This window comes from Haemaphysalis longicornis, unplaced genomic scaffold (assembly GCF_048455015.1).
Source record: "Haemaphysalis longicornis isolate Haplotype H1 unplaced genomic scaffold, Haemaphysalis longicornis Haplotype H1 scaffold_1, whole genome shotgun sequence".
In the NCBI taxonomy this organism is placed as follows: domain Eukaryota; kingdom Metazoa; phylum Arthropoda; class Arachnida; order Ixodida; family Ixodidae; genus Haemaphysalis; species Haemaphysalis longicornis.
The window spans coordinates 151268052-151291118 of record NW_027526203.1 but is presented as its reverse complement, the minus strand read 5'-3'; the positions used below and the strand labels follow the sequence as shown (position 1 = coordinate 151291118).

Here is a 23067-nt window from a genome sequence, read left to right as displayed (position 1 = left end):
AGCGCACGTAACCAGCTCCGGCCCGGCCACTTTTTCCGACTTTGCAAGGATGCGCCGCGAAATAAAAACAAAGCAACTAGTGCGCTTCAACTGCGCCGAGGCTTCGAGCGCTCCGCCGCAGCCGGCCGCTCCTTGCCGCGCCGAAGCTCGTGACGCGGCCGCAACTTGCGAGCCAGGTCGCCGGTGCGCCGTGCAGGTTTCGCCGCGGCACAGCCCACATTCCTGAGCCCTTCCTCCTCGCTCGTCACGTGGCTCTGCTAGCAACCACCGCGCTAGCAACGCGCGGCGTGGCGAAAAAGCCGGCCGGCAAAAAAGGAAAGAAAACGCGCTGGCTGTGCCGCCACCTGCCGACGTTGGCGCCGCCTCGCTGGGCGAAGAAAACTTTTGCTCGGGCCGGTCGTGTCGGCCGTGGTGCGTCGAGCGTGGCAGGTGTGGCCGCGGAGAAGCGCTGTTTGCTGCCTTGCCGCCGTGGGGCCCCATTCTGCAGCCGAGTCGTGGCGGTGTGCGCTTGGTGTGTGCGGTGCGTGCGGAGATAGAGACTGCGACGGAAAGCATGCCACGCTGGGACGACCGCTTCGGGAGTTGACGGCCGCTCAGCGCGGAACAACCACGACCGGCAGTTCACTGCAATGACCACGCGCAGCGCAGCACCACAATGAACGGATTCCCCATCCGGATTCTTGGCGCAGGTAAGCCCACTGCGAGAACATCGACAGCGTTGTCTTGACAACTTCTCTTGCGGGCCCACCCCCACGCCAACGGCCGCTGGGGCTGTGGATTTTGTTTGAGACTGCGAGTCTCGATCGCCGGTGCGCTGACAGACCCCCAGGCTTCTCCGATGCCACGGGGAAAAGGAGCCAGGGGTCGTAGACGAACGTGTTCGGCGCGCACCTTTCGTTGAGCATTCATGATATTCCGATCTCCCGCGACCTTCGTGGCCACAGCAAGTGGGCCGTGTGCTTAAACGCTCGCGCCGTGCCAGCGGTCCGCGGCATGGCCAAGTGGCAGCGCGGTACGCAACCTGTGCCGCTCTGCCGCTTGGCCTCAATAGTCGGCCGCATCGGAGTAGGAAGGAAGCGGTGGTGTTCAAGCGAGGCCGACCTAGGTGGCCCGCGTTTCGCCGTCTTTTGAACCGCGCTGCCGGTGATGGCAACGACCGCCGGTTGCCACACCGCGGCTGGCAACATCGTCGCGCATTGTGGATCACCTGTCAGAGACATGGGCCGCCGTAATCGCCACGCCTGGAGCCCTCCTCCGAGAAGGCGCGCGCGATGCAAACGTCGATACCGGATGCCGTTGGTGTACGCTAATTAGCGGTGCCTGTGCCTAAATATAGCCCATCCTTCGGCTTGAGCGCTCTTCCAGCTTTCTTCCGGTCAGGGTTCGCATCGGTTGTTCGAACTCACGTTGCCAGTTGAACCATGTTTTTTTTAAAGACATTTCTGCGCCCGTTTGCCGACGATTGGCCACTGCTGATGGTAAATGGTCAATTTGTAGCTCCTTACCTCATGAACAATAAGCCATCTGAAGTCGAACTGACCTGCCCGAGATTCTTTACTGGCTTGTCCCAAGATATTTTAGAACACGCAATCCACTAATAAAGACCTGAGGTTGTAGTGGGCTAGATGCACGGAAACCTACATGCATGGAATAGCCGTCTGTGTTTGAAGTTTGCCGTCGCCCATTGCTATCGCAATTCCTCGTGGTTGCTGTAACAACTTGAAAAGAGCGGCGCCGATTTGCGTGTGGTAGCACATAGAACTCTTCTTGTCATGGACAACTAATTGATTGCCGTTTATCAATCGTTTTTGGAGCATTTGGATCCTAGCAGCCCAATTAAGTTTCTGTAATCGATTGGGCTGTTGTATATGTGCTCAAATGATACGCAGCCTCCCCTTTTTGTCAGCTTCCATTGCATAAGCACCCAGTCACTGGTTTACCCCATTCCAGAAAAAGTTAAGTCGCACGCTAAGATAACATACCTGTGGACGTCGGTTCATAGATACCTTGTCTTCCAGGACGCAGACGGCGAATTCAGTTTCCAGTCTGCAGCACGTCTCTGGTTGGGAGGGGCATTGGCCGTCAGTGCGACTGTCCTTTGAAGTGCCATGTGGGCGAACTTTGTTTCCGTACGGGAACAGCAGGGCACAAGCTTGTTTCTCGCTTGTCGGGCACTCCCTACAGTCGCCGGAGCGGAATGTCAGCGTTCAGCAACCGTTACCGAATACAAATAAATAAATAAATAATTCTTGCTTGTTTTCTTTATAATCCGCTTCTGTAGAACAACTTGTAAAATGATACCTCAACTTATACGTGCGGGATCTTTTCATCGCCTTTTTCAGGCTAGGATTTTCGCTCTCTCAAATATGTTTTTTTTCTAGTCTTTGCCTTTTCCTTTCCGTCATTAGGAGCTTTTCGACTTCTGCTGCAAAGACAGCGGTCGGCAGTGCGTGCGTTTCGGGGACTCGCACTGAGCATGTTGCGATTGCGAGTTGGTGCGAAAAAATCCCCCACCTTGCCTCCTAGTTTTCCTCGAAGTCATTTCACGTGAAGTCTTTCTCAAGGCGAACAAACACGGGAAAATAGTGACTGAAAGAGCCCCCTCCCTGTTAGGCTGAAAAGGTGAAAGTGACCCAGGAGGGAAAAAAAAAAAAAAGCGGTGCACGTGGTTGTGGCGCGCCCCGTCACAGCCATTTCGGCGGCTGAGGAGCTCCAAGCAAAGCGAAAAACGTAGCCGACTAGTTCTTTCTCGGAGCACTTATTGCGAGGTTGAGTTTGAGGAAATTCGCGACTGACACGTTCGCGGTGAAATAATGCAACTGCGATCAGACCAGCCGCGGTGGCTCAGTGGCTAAAACGTTGTGCTGCTGAGCACGAGGTCGCGGGTTCGATTCCCGGCCGCGGCGACCGCTTTTCTGGTGAACGCCCGTGTGTACGAGATTAAACGAGTCAAAATTAATCCGGAGCCCTCCACTACGGCGCGCCTCATCGGCTGCGTTGGGTCGGCGCGTTAAACCCTACAAGCAATCAGCAACTGCGATCAGTTTACCTGCGCTGATGTGAGCACATTTTATTCGCTCGTCTTTAGTGCTCAAACGTTGCCGCGGCTTTTTCGCCTGCGGACTGGGAGGCTTGCACAGCGGCGACCAAACAATGGGCCCCGAAAGCCCCTCCTGGACACGGCTCTCGTTCGCCGCCCAAAGCGGCCGTGAGCTTGCCGATTGTCTCTTCTCCCGTTCAGTGCTCGCTCGAAGGGCGCACAACATTGGCCTCGTGCAAGTTTCACGTAGACTAGACGCGTCTCGCTTTGTTCTCGCCGCTCATGGCACGCATGGATCGAGATGTGGTTACTCAACTATCGCGCCGCGCGCATCGTCGCGGCTTGGCTAATTCCTTGGCTAATCTCCAGCCCCGGCTTCATGCCCGCTTTGGCTGACGAGCCGTGGACGCTGAGTGCAGCCTAACGTAACGCCCGCATCAAACTGAAATCCAAATGCGCGTTTCCGATTCCCTCCCTCGCTCCTTTCCAGCCATGCGTTGCGGCCGGCATTGTTCACGTGCGTGGTTGGATAGCAAAAGGGCGAAAAAAAAAATCATCATCCGGCGATAGTCGTGAGGGAAGCGCGGTCACGATGCATAACGAAAGAGGAACTTGCGTTCATCGGTGATCGCGTCTCCTGAATGCTGCCCTCGTTTCGAGCGCATCTTTTTCCGTTCCGTACCCAGTAGCCGCCGAGCGATGCAGTCTAGTTACCCCGACAAAGCTTGCCAGACGGGGAGACATGTGTAGCGTGTGTGCAGCGGGGTTGTATGAAAACTGAGCAACGTCGTCCCCTCGTTGTCTGGCCATTCGTCCCGACTGGTTGCGCCCACCGTTACGCGACCCAGCAAAACAATCCCGTCAGGGTAGCGGGAGGAATACAGATAGGCCTTCTTGCTGATATTTTTGTCTTCGTTAGCAACCTTCCCGTCGGGGATGTAGTATTAACTTTACTTTTCCTCGCAATTCTCGACTCCCTTGTGCCCTGATAACACATGGCGAGTGGGTCGCTGAAGTGCTCGATTCGGTCCGTGCTTGCAACAGTCTGGAAATTGTGTCCCCAATCGCGCCGCTTCACCCACTCAACCCGGCGATGTGGCAGCGCATCACCTCGTGGTGCCTTGTTTGTGGAACTTGAAAGTTTTAATTTCATGTCCGTTTTTGTCGATTTTGAGCCTCCTCATGGACACAAGGGAGCTTTTAGGCGAAAAGCGGCGCGACTTACGGATGCAGCCAACAATGCGGGATGCATTAGGCAGCGCCCGTCCCTTCTTTCCTTCCCTGTCTGGTGCTTTCGTAAGCTGCGCTGTTCTTCGCTCAAGACGTACCAGTGTTAAGCCCTGCTGGCTGTTAGGATCGCGCTATGCGATTGATTGTGGGGTTCAACGCGCCCACGCAACGCAGGCGATGAGGCGCGCCGTAGTGGATTTTGACCACCTGGGGATCTTTAACGTGCGCCGAAAAGTAGCCCCCCTCGAGTAGCAGATCCAACTGCTAGGCGAGCGCGCACCAAACAACGCCTTCTTTGTTGTTCCTTAAAGGGGCCACGAACACAAAGTTGTACTTTGGTCTATTTGAAAGAACTATATATATAGCCTGTATATAGCCTATATATACTCGGCGCTCCAGCGACGTAGTATGAGTTGAAGTGGCGTAGGATGGGGCAGCACTGAAAACGAAGTCAGTAACTTAACTGCACGTCGCCAACCCGCCGCGGTGGCTCAGTGGCTAAGGCGTTGTGCTGCTGAGCCCGAGGACGCGTGTTCGATTCCCGACCGCGGCGGCCGCTTTTCTGATGGAGGCGAAAACGCCCGCGTGTACGAGGTTTAGTCGCACGTTCAAGATCCCCAAGGGGTTAAAACTGATCCGGAGCCCTCCACTACGGCGCGCCTCATCGCTTGCGTTGCGTCGGCGCCTTAAACCCTACATTCAATCAAAACGTAACGGCACGCCAGCATTGAAGTGATGCGATCAAATGAAACTAGAGGCCGCAGTGCACAGTCACCCAGTCATGTTTCTTGGTGGTGGCTTAGCTTGGCGGCGGCCAATCGCACAAACAAGATTCGTTGGCTTCTTGCAAAAATCGCCGGAACATGGCCAGGGAGTGGCCACCGCATCATCGGTTGTTTGTTTGAAGTGTGCGATTGTTATGGGGACAAAGAAGTCTTTTTTAAGGAACGAAGCTTGTATTCATGGCGCCTTTAATATCCGGCCGACGGCTTTAAACCTGAAGCGATAAACATCTACTCTCCATTGTAAGGACTGCACGTATCAATGAGTCAACAGAGGCCGACAGAGCAGCCGCTGTCTGAAATCCAAGAAGTGCGCATCGCAGAACAATGCGGTCAGCTGCAACACGTTTATCGTGCGGATAGCGACGTATTGTTCCGCCCGCGACATTACCGTGCGGTATCGCCGTCCCAGCTGTCTGCCTCTTCAGCAGTTGCGCGCCGTTCTATTCTATTTCCCACTGCAATAAAAAAAAATCTCCCGTATACCACGCAGAGCTGTGCAAGCTGCCTTATAATTTTTATCGTCAACAGTATGAGCCCCCTGATAATTTACGCCTCAGTCAAACGCACGTAAAACTCAAACAGCAGGAAGAGCCTGGCAGTATTAGGAGAGCTGCTGCCGTTTCTCTACAACATCTGCGAAATTTTCACTCAGACGAGTAACGTTGGAACTAATATAAAACGAAGCTGCCGTCAGCACTGTGCAACCCGCACTCTCGGCGGCCATTTTCTGAGGAGGACATCAACAGCCCTTCTCTGCCATCAGCTAGAGCCACACCTTTATTCAGTGGCTCTACCATCAGCCCCCAAGACGAGAAAGGAGCGCATGCGCTTCCTTCGGCGACGAACTTAGACACAATACGAAGGAATGAAAGGCTACAGTGACAATCACTCAACGGGAAAGTTTCGGTGCCCTAAAGCTGGGCATGCCTGTATACGCTCTGCTCCAACCTTTCTCCTTCTCCAACTTTGTCTTTTTTCGCCCATTTTCCAGTTCTCACGTGCAGGATAGCGAACTAGGCCCTAGCCAGGTTAACTTTCATGCCTTCCTCCCACCTCCTTCATTCCTTCCTTCTGCAAGAGTTTCAGAAACCTATGCTGAACTAATGACGCGGCAGTTCTCACGCGCTCTGTTAAAAAAGGAAACAATGATGTGCACAGGCGCTAGCGCGAAGCATTATATTGATAGCACTCGAATTGTACGCGTTCTGCAGGTGCGCTGAGCCACGTTTTCCTCTTGTTTTGAGTCACAATTGTGAGTCATCCGTAGAATAATGTTAAAAGCACAAGTGCGAAATTTTAGGCGACGTTTCCGCCTTCACTTACGTACAGTAACTCAGTGCTGCGTGGGACAAGCGGCGTGATAACGAGACCAGTTTATAGGCGAGTGGCGTTTTCTTTTTCGTTATGCAACTTGGCAAAGTTTACCTGATAATTTTCTCAGACGCTGAATTCACGAGTTTTTTCCATAATTGACAGCAGTTTGATTCGTGGCGCGGGTGAGCGATAAAGGCCACACAAATACCGCGCTTGTTTGTGAAATATACCTGGGAAGTAGTTAGTTAAAAACAACTGAGCCCTGTTTCTAACAGAAAAATGGTTGAAACGTGAAGCTTTCTCCCGCGCAACCTGAGTGAAAGTCCGTCCAAAATCCAAGCCCCTTCGACAGGAGGCATGTGTTTCATTGTTTTGTGTTTTCTTCACTGTACCAAGCCGGTAATAAAGAAAAAAAAAAGTGTCGGAATGGCCCAGTCGGATAGACGTCGGCATCGTAACGCGAGGGACCCAGGTTTGATTCCGACTACGGGAAGAGATTTTTTTTTTTTTTTTTTTTGTGTGAGGAGCTCTATGTGCCTTCGCTTATCATCATCATCATCATCGTTCCGTGAAGCCTATTGTAAAGTTGGCTTTCCGGCAGCGCGTTTTGCTCGAACATCGACGCCATCATTGAGGCACGGAAAGGTTAGCTTTAACAAGTTAAAATAAACGTACCGTTCAGTGGCCGTCGGTTTAGTACTCGATTTGCAGGCCGCGCTGTTCCGCAATATAGCTCACGTATACTTGGCACGCTGCAGACTTGATTCGCACATTCCGCTCACGCGCTCGCTGCGCCTGAAGCACGCACGCCCGTGGACGCATCGATTTCGAAGTGAGTCAGTTGCGAATTCTCTGTACTGTAGTGATGGGCAGTTTACGGGAATTTAATCCATTGCTTAGATGTAATGCAAGCGGGCGTCGGCGGCGAGTCAGCATCGGCATTTTTTCATGCCTGAATGGACTTTTAACACCGCGGGCCTTTGTGGTGCGTGCTTGATCGCGCAAAAAAACAAACAAACAAAAAAGCCTGTCTCGTTTGCACAGCCGTGTATGCTGTTTTGAGAATTCCCACGTTCCGAAGCGAAGAATTTCCACCTTCCCATATTTGGTGATGCTAACGTAAGAAATTCTCAAAACGCCACTCAGTCGGTCTAAACATTTTTTCGTGGTCTGCTGCAGGATTCGAGCCAGCGAGCTCCTTGCTTTATTTTGTTTTCGTCCACATATCTGCAACCGCTCAAACGTGTCTTAAAGTGGAAGGTTCCTGCTAAATCATTATTATTGTTACGCACTATTTTGTGTGACCGTCGCTTCTGCCGCGTCGCCTCTTTAGCTCTCTAAGTTTACAGCGCTTTTACATGGTTCAACTAACGCTTTCAACAAATCCTTTTTACCTACAGCCATTGAAGACTGGAATAACCTGCCTGAATCCATAGTGCACGAACAAAACCCCTTAAAATTTAAACAGCTAACCGCAAATCATTTGATTTGTTAGCAAAATTTACAATTGTTGCCGTTTTCTTCCACGAATATTTACTTCCTTCTGTTGACACTGTTTTTATCGTGTAGTTCACTCACGATTACGCTTTGTACCATTGACAGTCATGCATCTGTTGAACTGTGCATTTGCCTCCCCCCTTATGTAATAAATATCCCGCAAGGGGCCTTTAAGGGTTCAATAAATGATGAAGAAGTAGAACTCGCCTCTCCGGCATCTGCCTGGTCACGTTCGGCTGTGCGGCATGAGCTATTGCCAAAAATACTGGCACTTTGTCTGCCGCGGTAGAGACAAAGTACCAGGACTAGCACTTTGTCTGCCGCGGCTACTGGTACTATCTGCCGCGGTAGCTCAGTGGCTGAGGCTTTTTGCTGCTGAGCTTAATGACGTGGGTTCGATCCTGGCCGTTTTTCTGTGGAGAGGACAGACGAAAACACCAATGTGTCGATATTTCGGCACAGATTAAAGATGACCGTGTGTTCTATCCAACAAAACAACCACCAGCACCACCCACCGGGTGTTCGTAGTCCTCCACGTATACGGCTAGCCGCTAGCCCTGCCGTGGTGTAACTTCGGCTCGTAATGACGATGATGATGATTGCTAGTAGTATCCCCTTTGTAGCGGGGTGGTGACGTGTCATCGTACCAAAAAAAAAATCCAATATACCTATATGTTTTATACTCTTTGTTTAATACTAGCGCTACCCTTAGGGCATCCGCAAAAGCTTAGTAGGCACAAAGTACTTATTTTTTTCTGTTGCAGGTGGTAGCTGTCCTAGGCAATATTACCCTCTCTGCTTTTCGCCCATCAGCGTTCTAATCTTCTTTTCGTCGCCTCGACAGCCTTGAAGTTAATTCTCTCTGTGCTACCCTTAAATCCTAGGGCTTTTGGAAGTAGAATATTTCCGTCATGGAAATTTGGATGACTAACCTCTTATTCTAGACCCGCCTCGGTGGCTCAGTGGCTAAACGGCCGCGGCGGCCGCTTTTCTGGTGGGGGCGAAAAGCGAAAACGCCCGTGTGTACGAGATTTTGCCGCACGTTAAAGATCCCCAGGTGGTCGAAATTAATCCGGAGCCCTCCACTACGGAGCGCCTCATCGCCTGTGTTGAGTCGGCGCGTTAAACCCTACAATCAATCAATCAATCAATCAATCATATTAGAAACTGTGCACCACTCACTCGGTGCCACGTAATTTCCAGGTAGAAGCTGAGTTTGCTACGAAAAAGGCAATGCTAGTCGGTTCATCTCAAGCGGAACGTGCAACTGCCGCGTTGTTACGTGATGTGATATACGTATACGTGGCGTCACCAAAAAGCTGTACCTCACGCAACGAAAGCTGTACTTCTGGCGAATCTCCGTTAAACCACTCATACCCGTCCTACACTGCCAAACTCGTTATGGCTGAGAACCGACTCGTACAGTTTAAACTTTCCTGTCAGTATATCCCACGCAACGAAAGCTGGGACTTCTTTGGTGCGCAATTTAGAACGCGCGCACTTCAGTGCTTTCGTCCATTCCACATTGATTGTTCGTTTCGCCCGGTTGTCGCAGTTAACGACCATAGCAGAAGAGCCGTCAGAGCTGTAGTGGTCGCGAGAGGCAATCCGTTGCTCCGCGTCGTGGCGAATAAAACTGATCGCTTGCGCCCCCCCCCTCGTCCGCCTCCCCCCTAGCTGGCAGCGATCCATTGCAAATGAGTACGCGGGCTATCGACGCCAGGCCGTAAATTTCTGAATGCACCGGCGTTCCGATATCAGCTTTGCTGCGCTTATCTCTCTTATCGCATGTAGGGCCGCCTGCTTGGAGATAGGGGAGGCGTATCATTGCGTGTCGTCCCTCCGGTGACGCATCGTTACGCTTCTGTCTCTCTCTCGCAGCCCATGCGTCGTTCTTCCTGGCGGGTTTGTTAAAAGCGAGCCTGCTGTCTTGTTGCGCGCATCTGGAATTGATTGCCGTCGGGATAGCCAGCCGATAAAAAGAACAGATCTAGAAAGTAGAGCAGCGTGCGACCGTAGACGGCTTCGTAGACCGGCGGGACTCGCCGGTCGAGATTTTGCCGCGTACGTGCTCGGAAAAGCGGTCCCAAGATAGCGGGAAACGGAGAGATCAAGACGGTTTTTTTCCGATTCAGCGCATGCGTTTAGAAAGGAGGGAACGCTGACTGCTTCAAAATCATCGACGGTATGGCGCGGCACAATAAGGGGATGTGAAGAGAAATAAAAACATTGCTTGCAGTCTCTCCTGTGGGACTGAAATGTAAACAATAGCACCTGCGTTCGATGTGCGTGTCGCTGTGTCTTGCCTAAAAGTACCTGAGGAGAAAAGCAGGCGTCTGCTGCTGCTTGTACTGTTCTAGCATAGCGTTTGCTTTGTGGCCAAGAAGGCGCCCGGGGTTTTCCACGCAGGGTTACGCGCCACGCAGCGCGGTCACCTACGCTTTGTCCCCACCAGCCCACACAGCGGCTTCAACAGATGCGATTAGTGTGGCCCCAGTCTACAGGCGGCCGTTTCCAAAAGCTGTTTTTGGGCCGCAAATCAAAACCTAAACGCTCAAGTGTGACCGAACTATTTCATAACAGTACGAAAAAAAAAAGGTGGTTTGACCCACCGCGGTGGCTCAGTGGCTAAGGCGTTGCGCTGCTGAGCACGAGGTCGCCGGTTCGATTCCCGGCCGCGGCGGCCGCTTTTCTGATGGAGGCGAAAAGCCAAAACGCCCGTGTGTACGAGATGATCCCCAGGGGGTCAAAACTAACCCGGAGCCCTCCACTACGGTGTGCCTCATCGCCTGCGTTGCGTCGGCGCGTTATACCCTACATTCAATCAATCAATCGTTTGACGCCACGTCAAATACCGAACCTATCAGAGTTCGAGGACAGTGCTCTTCGTCACTGTGAGTAAATTTGTCGGCCACGTGGCAAATCCGGGATCAATTTTTTGACGCATGTGCCCTATGGGGAGTTTGGAAGAGCTGCGATTGTTCAGGTCGTTGTAAGCTCTGGTTGGTTCCCAGGCAGCTGGACTCGAAGGCGTGCGCGGTATGTGTCGAGTCGTTTAGCTGAAATCTGCCAAAGGGAATAAAATAGTTGTTCCTTTCTGCCGGTGGACTTGGCCCTGCGGTTCCATTTCTGTACCGTCTTCCGCAGTGACGCTGCGTGCGAGCCTTTGTATGCACGCATAGTATGGTGCTAGCCCCAACATCGCCCGGTGGCAACGACGACCTGTCCGAAGAGCAATCGCAAGCCTCGGTGGGCGTCGTGAGAGCATCCCCACGGGGAAAGTTGCGAGCGTCGTGTCGGTGCCGCGAAGCGATTAATTTTCCGGCGCGTACTCGCAATTAGTATTCTTCACGAGCTCGCGTTACTTCCTTACGCCGCCCCCATTGAGGTATTTCTGCATAGCGTCGACTGTGCCGATGTTCTTCCATTCCTGGCGCTCCGAAATCCAAAGTTGTCCGCAGACGCCTTGCAGACGCCACAAGATAAGCTACTGCTGGGCCCTTCTGCTCCTCCTCCGGTGTTTACAGTCGCCGGGCGGGCTGTAAAGAAGAGGGGACGTTTCGGTGCCCGCCGGAGATTAGGCCGGCGCGTTCACCGCAGGTGCGGGGAGGTACGAAGACGAACGGCCAGGCGCTGGCGTCCAAAGGTCACCTTGCAGGGTTGCCGCACCGCGGTCCGGGAATGCGTCGCCTGAGGGCAAGGGAGCCGCTGAGTCATGCTACTGCGCGGCCACTCGTGCCTCGGAAGGTTAGATCCGCCACCGGGGAGGAGTGCGTGGTGCGAGATGTATTCGCCGCGCCGTCTCGGAGGGCTCCCGGCCGCCCACTGCAAACGCGCAACCCTCGTCCCCAGCGCTGCCCTACGGCGGGGATGCGTTTGCAACTTTTGGAGTTGGCGGTACTGGCCCGCGCCGTCACTGCGCGGCATCTCGGCCGATACGCAACAGTGCGCGCACAAGGACGGCTCCGGCGGGCCTCTTCTGATACGCACAGCCTTCCGCGAAGTACAATACGAAAACAGTTATACGAAAAATGATGTCCCGGATTCGTTCGAACTGCCATTTACCAGGAGGCAAGAAATGAGACGGCAAACGGTTTCTCATGTAGCGTTTTTCTCGCACCTTAATTCACTGCCGCGTTTATTGTCACGCTAGCGCTTGATGTTTCCAAATGCTCGTTCGCTGGGGGGATGTTTATAAGCTGTGCTGTCAGCTTTACTGGCATTCCATGGTCTACTTGGTTGTGCTTGATTTACAGGATGCTCCGAAAACTCGCAAGCGCAAGTCGAGGTGGCCACGTGGTCCATACAATCTGCCATTATTCGACTCATAATGGAATTGATCTTCTTATACCCCTGCTACACTGGGGTCCAAATGTCATTTGAACCAAATGTCATTTGACTCAAATGGGTTGCTTCAAATGCCATTCAGAATCCGCTGTGCTACACTACAATTTCGGTGGCATTTGAAAGCTTTCACAACTGTTCTCTGTGCTGTAGTGGCGCTGTTGTTGCCCCGTTCCGTTTTCGTACACTAATACAACAATTAAACTTAGGAGCAGTCCGAGGCAGTAAAATGATATCAAATTAGAAGAGACACCAGTTTTGACTCTAAATATGGCTGCCTTGCGTTGTTTTTGTTTGTGTTTTTTGCATGACCCACTGGTTTTCAGAGTATGAAAATTAAATATGTTGATTTCGTATTTTAAGTAAATAAACAGTGAACAAAGTTTCACAAACAACAATATTTTGTTTGTTTTACGTATGGAAGTATTATATTTTTTTATTGCCGATCGAAGACGCTGCGTCCGAGAGTGCTGGAAATGACATTTGAAATCTGAAATGTCTCTCTCGGTGCTCATTTGGCTCAAATGTCATTTGAGCCAAATGGCATTTAAAAACCTAGTGTAGCAGCACAACTTGACATTTGAGCCAAATGGCATTGGGTTCAAATGACATTTAGACCCCAGTGTAGCAGGGGTATTACACGACTAGTCCAGTACAGTGTGCAAGTAAGCCGATACCAACCTTTGATTTCGAGTGGTCCAAGAGCGACAGAGCTTCTCCTGCTTTGCGAGCACGTGCGTCTGCCGTGTGTTCCTCGCTGCTGTTCCTCGCCGTGTGTTCCTCGATGCAGTGGTGGTCGTTGTTTTCGCGCTTGTTTGGCTGATCGAGTTTGCATTCGGTGGTAACTGATGCAGAGCCAGAAAAGGTTACAAGGTGCTGATTGGGGCCTCCGAAGTATGTAACTGATATAAGGCGTTTACGGGTATTCACGCGCCCACGAATTCAACCGTCACGATCTTGAGTGTGTCGTCGCGCTGGGTGGTCTAAAGCCCGTTCTACATGGTGCGAGTTTCGCCCGCGAATTTGCAGCTGTGGCGCCGCTCGTGCGGCAAAACGATCATTTGGCAGTTTGTCACAGCAACGAGAATAGATCCTTTTGTCGCACAAGTGGCGCCACATCTGCGAATTCGCAGGCGAAATGTGCACAATTTAGAACGGGCTTTTGTTTCTGAATCTCCGAAAATGTGGTGCTGTTTTAAGTAGCGCTTCTGGCTGGTATGGAGCTTTGCAACTCTTTATCTAATTCGGAGTGCGTCTCTTTTTCGTTTGCCGATATCCCTGCGAGAGCGTGATAACAAAGGCGGTTGTCTTGTTTTCTTTTTGGGGGAATGACATGCGATTTGTTTACATTGCTTCTGAAGTTTTCTGCAGGAGGTCAATATACCGCAAGCAGAAGCGATTTGAAGAAAAATATTGTGCTGCTAGGCCTAAAAAATCGAAATGAGCAACAAATCGGAAAGCGAAGGTTTAGGAATAAAGTAATTTATCCCTTTCTGTGGTGGCCGTTCTCATTGAGGCGAAAAACTAAAATGTATGTGTGTCGAGATTTTGGATGTCGGGTATTGAAGATTTCCAGGTGGTTTGAATCAATCCGCAGCCGTCCACTATGGGGCGCTCCCAGCCCCGCCGTGTCTTGGGAACTTTAAACCGCGAAAAATTTAGCTGCAATACGCGCGTAATATTTCCCGCGGAAATCTTGCGCGCCTTCCCAGTGCAACCGAATGTGGGTGACGACGGATCGTGGCTTGTTTGATACCGGGAAAGCTCTCATCCTGTAACAGTAGCACGAATAAAAACGCGTTACAGCGAAGCTGTCTTGTGCTAGGTTCTGGCCAAACTTGCGTCCGTCTATCGGGTCGCGTCCACAAAGAATCGCTCGCTGAATAACTAGTTTAAAATTCTCTCAATTTAATGTAGGTACCTTAAAAAAATACGCTGAGATTGATTGCTAGGACGACTCTATAATTACGCCAAGCTTCATTAACTTGTCATGATTAGTTAGTTTTGCAGCGAAGTTACAAAAACCTTACACAATTCCCGTCTGCTCCTTCTGTTGTCACTGCATTGCCGTCTACGAAGAGAGTGTAGTTGACAAAACCAGCGGTAATTCTTGTATTGTCGAAACTATCGCAAAACAAATGCCGTGAGAATTAATATAGCATAAATTCAAAGTAAGTTTCTGTGTGTCTTTATTGTATAGTGAGTCACCATACGTAACTCATTTTATCCATCAATACAACTTCGTGGTTCTTCCATATTCATGGTATTGGAAGGGTTCTAAAGTTCTTCCTTCATAATCTGAAAAATAAATTTCGTGCACATACCCTGGAAGAAACTCAACAAATAGTGAATGCGGAACCTGATAAATTATTCAGGAATAAATCGTTCCCGATAAATTCAAAGCATTTGGAATTATACGTCAATCCGGAACACTTCGAACGTAGACACGCTTGCAACGAGTTTAAATGCCTGTGTTACCGAAACGTTCTGTACCGAAAACGCCTGACTCGGGGGAGGCAAGCGTCTCTCGAGCAGTCATCAACCTCGACTTCCTCATTTCCCTTTAGAGTTGGGTTTCCATTGCGTTTCCATGGACGGGGCCAAAAACACTCCGGCCGCATCTCGGTTACTATGCTTGCAACCGTGCGGCCTGCAGAAACTAAACTTGGCAACGGATGCCTTACAGTTCAGTCAGAGTTATCGCAGAACACAAAGTAGTCGATACAAAACGACGCCCAAGTAAAAAGCGGAGATGTCTGAAGCGCTCGCTTTGGCGGAAGGTCTAGAAGGAGGGCGAGTCGCAGGAGAGATCTGCAGCGACACGGTCGTCCGTCCGTAACCCGCCCCCTCTCTGCCGACAAACGGTCACTGAGCCGCTTCCCACCACTGTCTGCCGCCAGTTCCGAGAAAAAGGGGGCACGTTGGCAGAAGGGCCCCCAGAAGCTAAAAAGCGGTGAGACAGATACCGGCTTCGCGGCGCCGGAATCGTTTGCCGTGACTGTGACAGTCCGTGACGGATGCGTCGCCGTCTGCGTACTTTGGGACCGCGCTTTGCCCACATTTCCGCAGGGCTCCGCCCCTCCGTCCGCGATAACGTCCGATTTTAAGGTAAAAACCTCTCAGCTCTGTTTCGCGGAGCGCGCTGTGAGGTGCAGCAAGTTCATGTTCAACAGCAGATAAACAGGAAGTCCAGCTAGGTTTCCACGTTGACATTCTTGGAAAGTTTTAAGCTACCCATAGTTTTTAAGGTGAACTGATATGTTGTTGGGCAAAGGGATCGAAGGGCGCGGATGCGGTAGTCCGCGCATCATGGCTAAAACTAGCAGGGGTAAGGAGGGCCGTGCTTCTGTATAGAAACTTGCTCCCACAATGGGTGGAAAGTGTGATTGTAGGGTAGCCACTTATACCTTTTTACATTCCAGCGAGCTCTTGGAAAATGTTGAGTAAGAGAAATTGAGTTAAATAAGTTCCAATCTTACGCGTGGACCTTCGCCGCGTCCTGATTGCGTGGGAGGAGCACATATCCAACAATGTGAGGTCGGCAGGTTGAAACCAAGGGCTGAGAACATACGTGAACTGAAAAAAAAAAAATAACAGAACAAAAAACAAATAAGAAACGAAGACATACCAGCTGTACCCGAATTTCTATAGTTAGTATAGCTTTGGGTCGTTTCATCACTATGGCGGAAAATATGCGAGGAGCTTTAATCTGAGTTACGCGTGCACGCAGCTACGTTGAGGTGTGCTCTGCCTAGCGAGGCGTTTTATATCGTTGTCTTGCTTCTGGATTGACTTTCGCCCTAATTCTCCCCGGATGGGGCACGTGCGGTGAAGTTTCCTCTTTAAGCGCCCAGTCAGCGTGCTCGTCGTTCCGTCCATCGAGACAAGTGCTCATTAGGCGCTTTCAGATTGCGCCCTCCGCTCCCTACTTAGCTCGCCACGGCGGCTCGCCAGAAGCTCCCGGTCCTCGCGGGCCCAGGCGGGAGCAAATTGCGGGCTCGTCTCATTGCCCCCCTCATGTGCACGCGCGTGCGTGTGAGCCGAGTGCGAAGGCGGAGGGCCGCTCTGGCCCCTCTTTTACCAGGAAAAAATGTACCCGGCTACAAAGAGCAGTACACAAAACGCGCCCCGCCCCGCTTTGCTTTCAGTCTGAGCCACGTGTGGAACTGTGCACAGGCGCGACTGGCGAACTACTTTCCTGCCCTGCCCTTCTTGGACAGTTTCACGTACACCTGCGCTTATTAATGACTGAGCTCAAGCGGCCACATGTTAGGCCTGTGGGACATCGTTAAACAACCGCAGTGCGCACATATTTAAGTCGCACCCTCAAAAGCGATAGGATCGGGAACGGGATAAATGAATGGTTTCCTGCTGGGACGATTCTTGGTGCGTTCTAATTTCTAAACGTGGTCCGTAGCCTTCGGTGCTTTATTTTTAGCACCACTTCTACCGTACGCGCTGAAGTGTCGTTGGCCTCAGGGGCAGCTATGAAATGTCTGTTGCATATGTCGCCTTAGTGACATAAGGTTGAAGGAAAAAAAATGGGTGACGATTACGATACTCCCCAATGCGCAATTTGAGCGCAGCGCGCACTGCAGTCTTCTCGGCGACATCGCATGGCTGCGGCGTCTCAGAAACTGGTCGCGTCATCAGCGAACGCACCACGGCTCTGGGGTTCTCGTAGCGCGTCGCCGCCGGGGAGCACGTCCCGCGCCGCATCGGCGTACTTAGCGTCACTAAATAAGCTTATTTAGTGACGCTAGGCGTACCTCCCTCCCCCTCACACGTTCGCCATGCTTTCATGCTCCGCTTTCCTGCTCGCTCTAGCTTCGGTGGCCTCTTCGTTCTCTCGGTTACAACAAGGCCGGCGCCGAGGGACGACGCGAAACCACAGGAGTGGGCGATTAAGCGCTGCGCACTAAGGGGTCAGTGCGTGTTGGCGCATCGAGCCTACGGATTTCCGCGGGCAGCCACACCCTGGTGGAAATTCTAGCAATAATTTGATTGGTTCCCTATTGCTGTCCGCCCTTTGAGATGATGCTTAATCTAGGCGATTTATGAACCCCCCGTTCCGCCATTCTGACTGAGTCTCCGGAGGCATCTGTTTGTCAGTTTGTTTACGTGGCACGCTTTGTAAGCACTGGTGGGGCCACCACCACTCACCAATTCGGGATGGTGGTCAACTCTGCGGCTTTAAAGCAAAAGTGCAGCTTTCTCGTTGGACGTTGAATGAAAGCGTGACAGACGTGCAGTGGTGTGGTTTTGCAAATAGCCCTAGGCGTTTGTTCTGGGGCGTCAGATCCACACTCTGTTTAGGCAGCAATTGCACTGGTACACTCAGTACCCGTGCAAACAGTCGCGATCACGCGTAGCCGCGTATCCGTGAACACGCGTATGCGGCATGTTGGGCAGCCGATCGGGATCTTTTCCTCCTGCCATCTTTTCGCTTTTCAATGCTTGAACGAAACATTACTAACGTGTTTACCAAAGATCCGATGCCTGCACATGTGTTGCACCTCAACATCTGGACCACCCATTGGGGTTCCTCGCGAGAGGCCCTATAGCTCTTGGCCCAGACAAAGTTAGTTAATAGAATGCCGACATTTTCACTTCTATCGTTGTTTTAGCGTGGTCCTGTACGCCTGTCACTTTGAACCATAACGTGTTTTTATTGCGGCAACTTTTATTAGTGAGCATGCATTGATCTAGTGGACAATTACGCACCATGTATGGCGCTGTTTAACTTTAGCAGCCATTGTGCCTTTAAAACCTATCGTCGTAATGGTGATAGTACGTGGCGTCTCTCCTCACGTCTTACAGGCCAGTGTCCCACAAGTAACCTCGCATTTTTGTGTACGTGCTTGTAAGAAATATTTTAAAGCGAAACTTTCTGTGTCTCACTAATGGCGCATGCCGCGTCGAAAACGCACTGCAGGAAAGAACGTTCTGCGAATATGATGATGATCGTGGGTAAAGTGAAAGAAAAGAAACTCTTCCCGTGGTCGAAATCGAACGTGGTCCCTCGCGTTCCGAAGCCGACGTCTATCCTATCTAGCCATTCCAACACAGCCAGAGCAGTTTGGATTTGAAGAGGGAAGCATGGACGTGCACCCATCGGGGATACATTGGTCGCACTTCGCACAGGGCTGGTATAATTGGAGATCTATAGGAGAGGCCTTTGCCCTGCAGTGGGCGTAGATAGTCCGATGATGATGATGATACATGGACCTGCAAACTTAGAGAAATCATCCGCCCCTCCGTCTAACGACGATGGTTGAACGCGAAGCGTTCTTCGTGCGAAATAAAATGGCTAAGGGTCAAAGTCAGACCCCCTGATATGAAACGCCCATCCTGCATGCGAGTCAGTCAGAGTTCAACGAGTGAAAGCCGAAAACGTCGTCGACAACCAACGGCAACAACCAAACTCGGACGACAACCAACGAATCCCTCACGAGATAGCTTCGTGTTCAGCCATCGTCGTCGTTAGACGGAGGGAGTGCGTGACATCCGCGCTTATTTCGTTCTTGCTTCTTATTAGACCGAGTCAAGCCGGGACGTCCATGTGTGTGCGTGTGTGTCATACGTGTTTACAAACAGAAGAGCACGTGCAGATGCAGCGCTTCGCGAACAATGAGCCGCGTCTGTCGTCGGAGAGTGCGGCTGTACGTAGAGACTAGCAGCTGCGGCTCGGATTTCGCCTCGTTGAGCGCGGCGGCGTGCTTGTAGCACTTTGACTCGGGGACGGCCCCCGCTAAAGCTGCTGCTGTGCTCGGAAGGTTTCTGCGAAAAAAAAAGCACGCTTTGCGGTAACCCAATGCCTACCCCCGCCCCGCTGTGTTCTCCTCGCAACTCTCGTCCTGGTTTTCGTCGACCTTCGCGCTGTCTTTTGCACTGTCCTTTGGAAGACCTTGGCTCCGAGTCTGTTGCGTCCAGAACTGCCGAAATGGCCGGTCAATTGAGCTTCGCACTAGTCCGTAAGCGGATATCTGCAGCAATTTTTTTCTTCTCTCCTGGCCAGGCGTGCGATGAGATTGAGATGTTCGCTCTGAAGTAGCTATTCGTGCGAACTTCGCCTGACGAAAATTCCAGGTAAATTCATACTTCAAAGGGATTGCTGAGGTCACAGGATTTGGTGGCAGCTGTTCGGTTGATAAAGGCGGGCGTCATCGTGCGGTCGTGTTGTGCCTGTCTCTAAATAGGGCTCTGACGTTCAGTTTATGACTACCGAGTCGCTGCAACGGCAGCGCACCGCAGCGAGATTGAGCAGCGGCCACTGCGATGCGCTACCGTTTATGACTTTCAGTTTATAACTGTGCGTGCGAAGCAGGCGTACGTTCCCTTGCTCTGCGCGGGTGGTGTGGTATAACGGCTTGAGAGAGAACAGTCGCCCAGCAGGCGGCAGTCGTGCCGACGTATGCTTGTTTGTTTCAGACCTGTTTATTCGCTCGAGTCATGCCGCTCAGCACCGGTGTTAAGCTGTATTTCCAAAACACATATTCCGACAGATAACAGATCATTAAACACCAGGACTCAAGAGCAATGGGAGGCCGCCTTTCTCAATTCTCACCCCGACTCACAGCAACTACTCGTCCAACTGGCGGAAGATGCCGCTAGGGCCCAAGGAGTCATGGCCGCCATCTAAGGGGGTCAGGTGACTTCCTCCCTAGCGCCCCCTTCCTTCCACCAGTTTGGGCATTCTCATAAAGTTTATTCTCTCTCTCTTGGCACATCGGATGGTCTACACTCGTGCGATATTGCCAGGAAATAGGCAGAGGTCCAAATAATATGCAGTAGCCGACCGATTTTTCGGACCTGGAGGGAAACTTAATGTAGTCCGAATAAAAGAGCAGTCTAAAAAATCCCTGAGTCATTACTCCTATGGGACAACTGGTGGTTCCTCGGGGAAGTCCGAAATATCCTGAAGACCAAATTTTCGGTGTTCGAAAATTCGGATTTGCTGGATTCGGACTAATTTTTCGTTCCCCTCCAGGTCCGAAAAATCAGTCGGCTACTTACTACCCGGTATCGCTGCTTTAAAATGTGAGACCACTGCGGATTTTTTATCTCATCACCAGTACGTTATACTACTGCTACTACTACTACTACTCGTGGAAAGTAGCTGTACTGCACTGATTCCATAGCCCGGCAGGCTCACTCACGAGTGCGCTCATACACCCAGCATTCACCACTCATGAGTGAGTGGTGAGTGAGCCTCGGCATCGTTTTGAACTGGCGAGTGTCAGTGCGAGTGACTACGAGCTCCACGCGCAGTGAGCCCCGCTTACCACTCGCGAGTGCGAGTGCCCCTCGCCGTGAGCCCGGGTCATTCTCGCGAGTGCACTCGAGCTACTGGCGCCATTTGCGGGGCTTACCGCGGTGAGCGCTATCATTGCGCTTGTACTCGTTGTTGGCTATTCGTCGCAGAGCCGCTCGCTGTAATAGTTGTTAATGGCGGGATTGCGTTTAGCTTCGGAAATATGTCGTCACTGATGTCCCGCTATGGGGCACCCTAGAATTAATTCTCTGGTGGCGTGTTGATTTATGAGTGATTTGGATGGCCTTCTGACGCAGTAATGCACTAATGCTGTTCGGTTTCATGACTCATGGAGGGTTTGCTGCACACACTCACGTGCGAGTGGTGACGGTGAATGGTGAGCGTGAGTGAGTATGAGTGGTGAGCGTGAGCGCGAGTGAGTGCGAGTGGTCACGGCGAGTGGTGAGCGTGAGCGCGAGTGGGTGCGAGTGGTGAGGGCGACTGGTGAGTGTGAGTGCGTGAGGAAAAATATATATTTTATGGGTGAGTGTGAGTGAGTGGCGGCCAGTCTTGCCGAGGTATGCTTGTTTCCTAGCGCCGGCTGCCATTGCCCCTTAAAACCGGAAGTGCCTCCCTTTTCGTACTTTCAGCTCCCCTAACGGGCACGCCACCGTGCAGGCAGCAGATAGCTGCAGAACCAGCTAATCATCAATGTCAGAGGCGCATACATGCGCAGGGATTTGAGGAGGAGGTCCCATTGGCGAAGACTGTTAGGGGGACCTCCTGTGCATACGAAGTAGTTTAAAATACACAACAGCGCGCGGATAGTACACTGAGAGGACCACGGCAGCGGCTGAGTGAAATGCGAAAGTAAGCTGACAGGTTATAGTAAAAAAAAAAAGACAAACGGAACTGCAGTTTTAACAAAACTAAGGGAAATACAAACAACATAATACAAAACGTCACTACAGCCAAGTGACATACAAAATGATTGTTTAGCTCGTTTTTCATTCAGTAACTTCTGATATGCAGATGTCGATATTTTCAACGGTGCACTCCAGAGCAGAATATCGCTTTATTCTCTTTCATGACACAGTGCGGTTTCTTTTGTTATGTCCGACGGATTGTATTGTTCTCTGGTAGTACGCGGCGTGCTGTCTTGCTGTTAGCGTCGTATGCTGGTCATTGCTCTCAATTCGCTCGTTCGTCTGACGAAATTGTTTTCTCATTGTGTCGTAATAGTTCGAATCGTGCTTTGTTATATGTAGATATTTATATTTCATCTTAGTGATTTTGTGTTTTCAATGTATTGCATTCTTTAGCTGCTGTATACACGCACGTTTCTGTGACCCGTCTGACCTCTAATGCACGTGTACAGCGTTGTAGTCCCGGTTCGGTCTTGATTGTAAGAAGCGCTATAATCGGTGACAACTTAAGAATGGCACCGATGATGATGATGATGATGATGATTTCTATTGGTTTCCCCTTTGTATCGGGGTGATGACATGTCATCTTACCAAAAAAGACTAATATACCTATGTTTTACACTTTTGGTTCAATACTAGCGCTGCTTAGGGCAGGCACAAAAAGCTTATTAGGCACAAAATACTTTTTTTTTCTGTTACAAGTGGTAACTGTCCTAGGCAATATTCCCCTCTCTGCTTTTCGTCCACCAGCATTCTAATCTTCTTTTCGTCCCCTCGACAGCCTTGAAGTTCACTTCCTCTGTGATACCTTTAAATCCTAGGGCTTCTGACAGCCCAATATTCCCTTCATGTAGATTTGGATGGATACCCTCACATTCTAGCACGATGTGCCGCATAGTTTCTGTTTCTTTTCCGCAGACCACGCATACCCCATCATTTTGTGAATACTTCCCCACAAAACTCTTAGTTCGCAGGCAACCTGCTCTAGCCTCAAAAAGCAAAGCACTGCCCTGGGAATTATCGTAGAAATTTTCCTTTCTGATGTTCATCTTCTCAGCCCTGTACATCTCTAACGACGTTTTGGCTTCCATTTTTTCCCTCCATTTATTCGTTTCAATCTGCCTTGCCTCTTTTTTGGTTACCTTGGCTGTTTTGGATTCCCCACTGTTCTTTCCGTATTTCATCGTTAGCCTTCTAGTCTTTCTTAACCACTGCGTGTCCACGCTTTTCAAGTATAGGTACCTAAAAACCTTAGCTGCCCACCTTCGTTGATCCATTGCCCTCAACCTCATCTCAAAGCATATTTTACTCTGAGCTTCTCTAACTTCAAACGACGCCCAGCCCATATCTCCCTGAACTGCTTCGTTAGTTGTTTTTCCATGCGCGCCTAAGGCCAGACGTCCTACCATTCTCTGGTTTACTTCAAGGCTTGATAGAACGTCTGATTTTAAGCAGAGTACAGCATTCGCAAACGTGAGACCCGGAACCATTACTCCTTTCCACATTCCTCTTACTACTTCATATTTGTTATACCCCCACAGAGCTCTATGCTTCATTATAGCTGCGTTTCGCTTTCCCTTAACCTTAAGTTGCTCCTCGTGAGTACTTAAGTAGCTATCCCCTTCGTTTATCCACACTCCCAAATATTTATATTCCTTGACTCTAGGTAATTCGCCT

At 50.9% G+C, this 23067-nt stretch overlaps 1 protein-coding gene across 1 annotated transcript in view; it reads left to right on the top strand.

The window, feature by feature from the left end:
• The first annotated feature begins 318 nt into the window (after positions 1–318).
• The window catches only part of LOC144137957 (protein crumbs-like), a 168306-nt gene continuing 145557 nt past the window's right edge, over positions 319–23067 (top strand). Inside the window, exon 1 of the mRNA XM_077669997.1 lies at positions 319–689. Within this exon, the coding sequence (XP_077526123.1) occupies positions 656–689 (34 nt within the window). The 5' untranslated portion in view covers positions 319–655. The remainder of the gene's footprint in view (positions 690–23067) is intronic.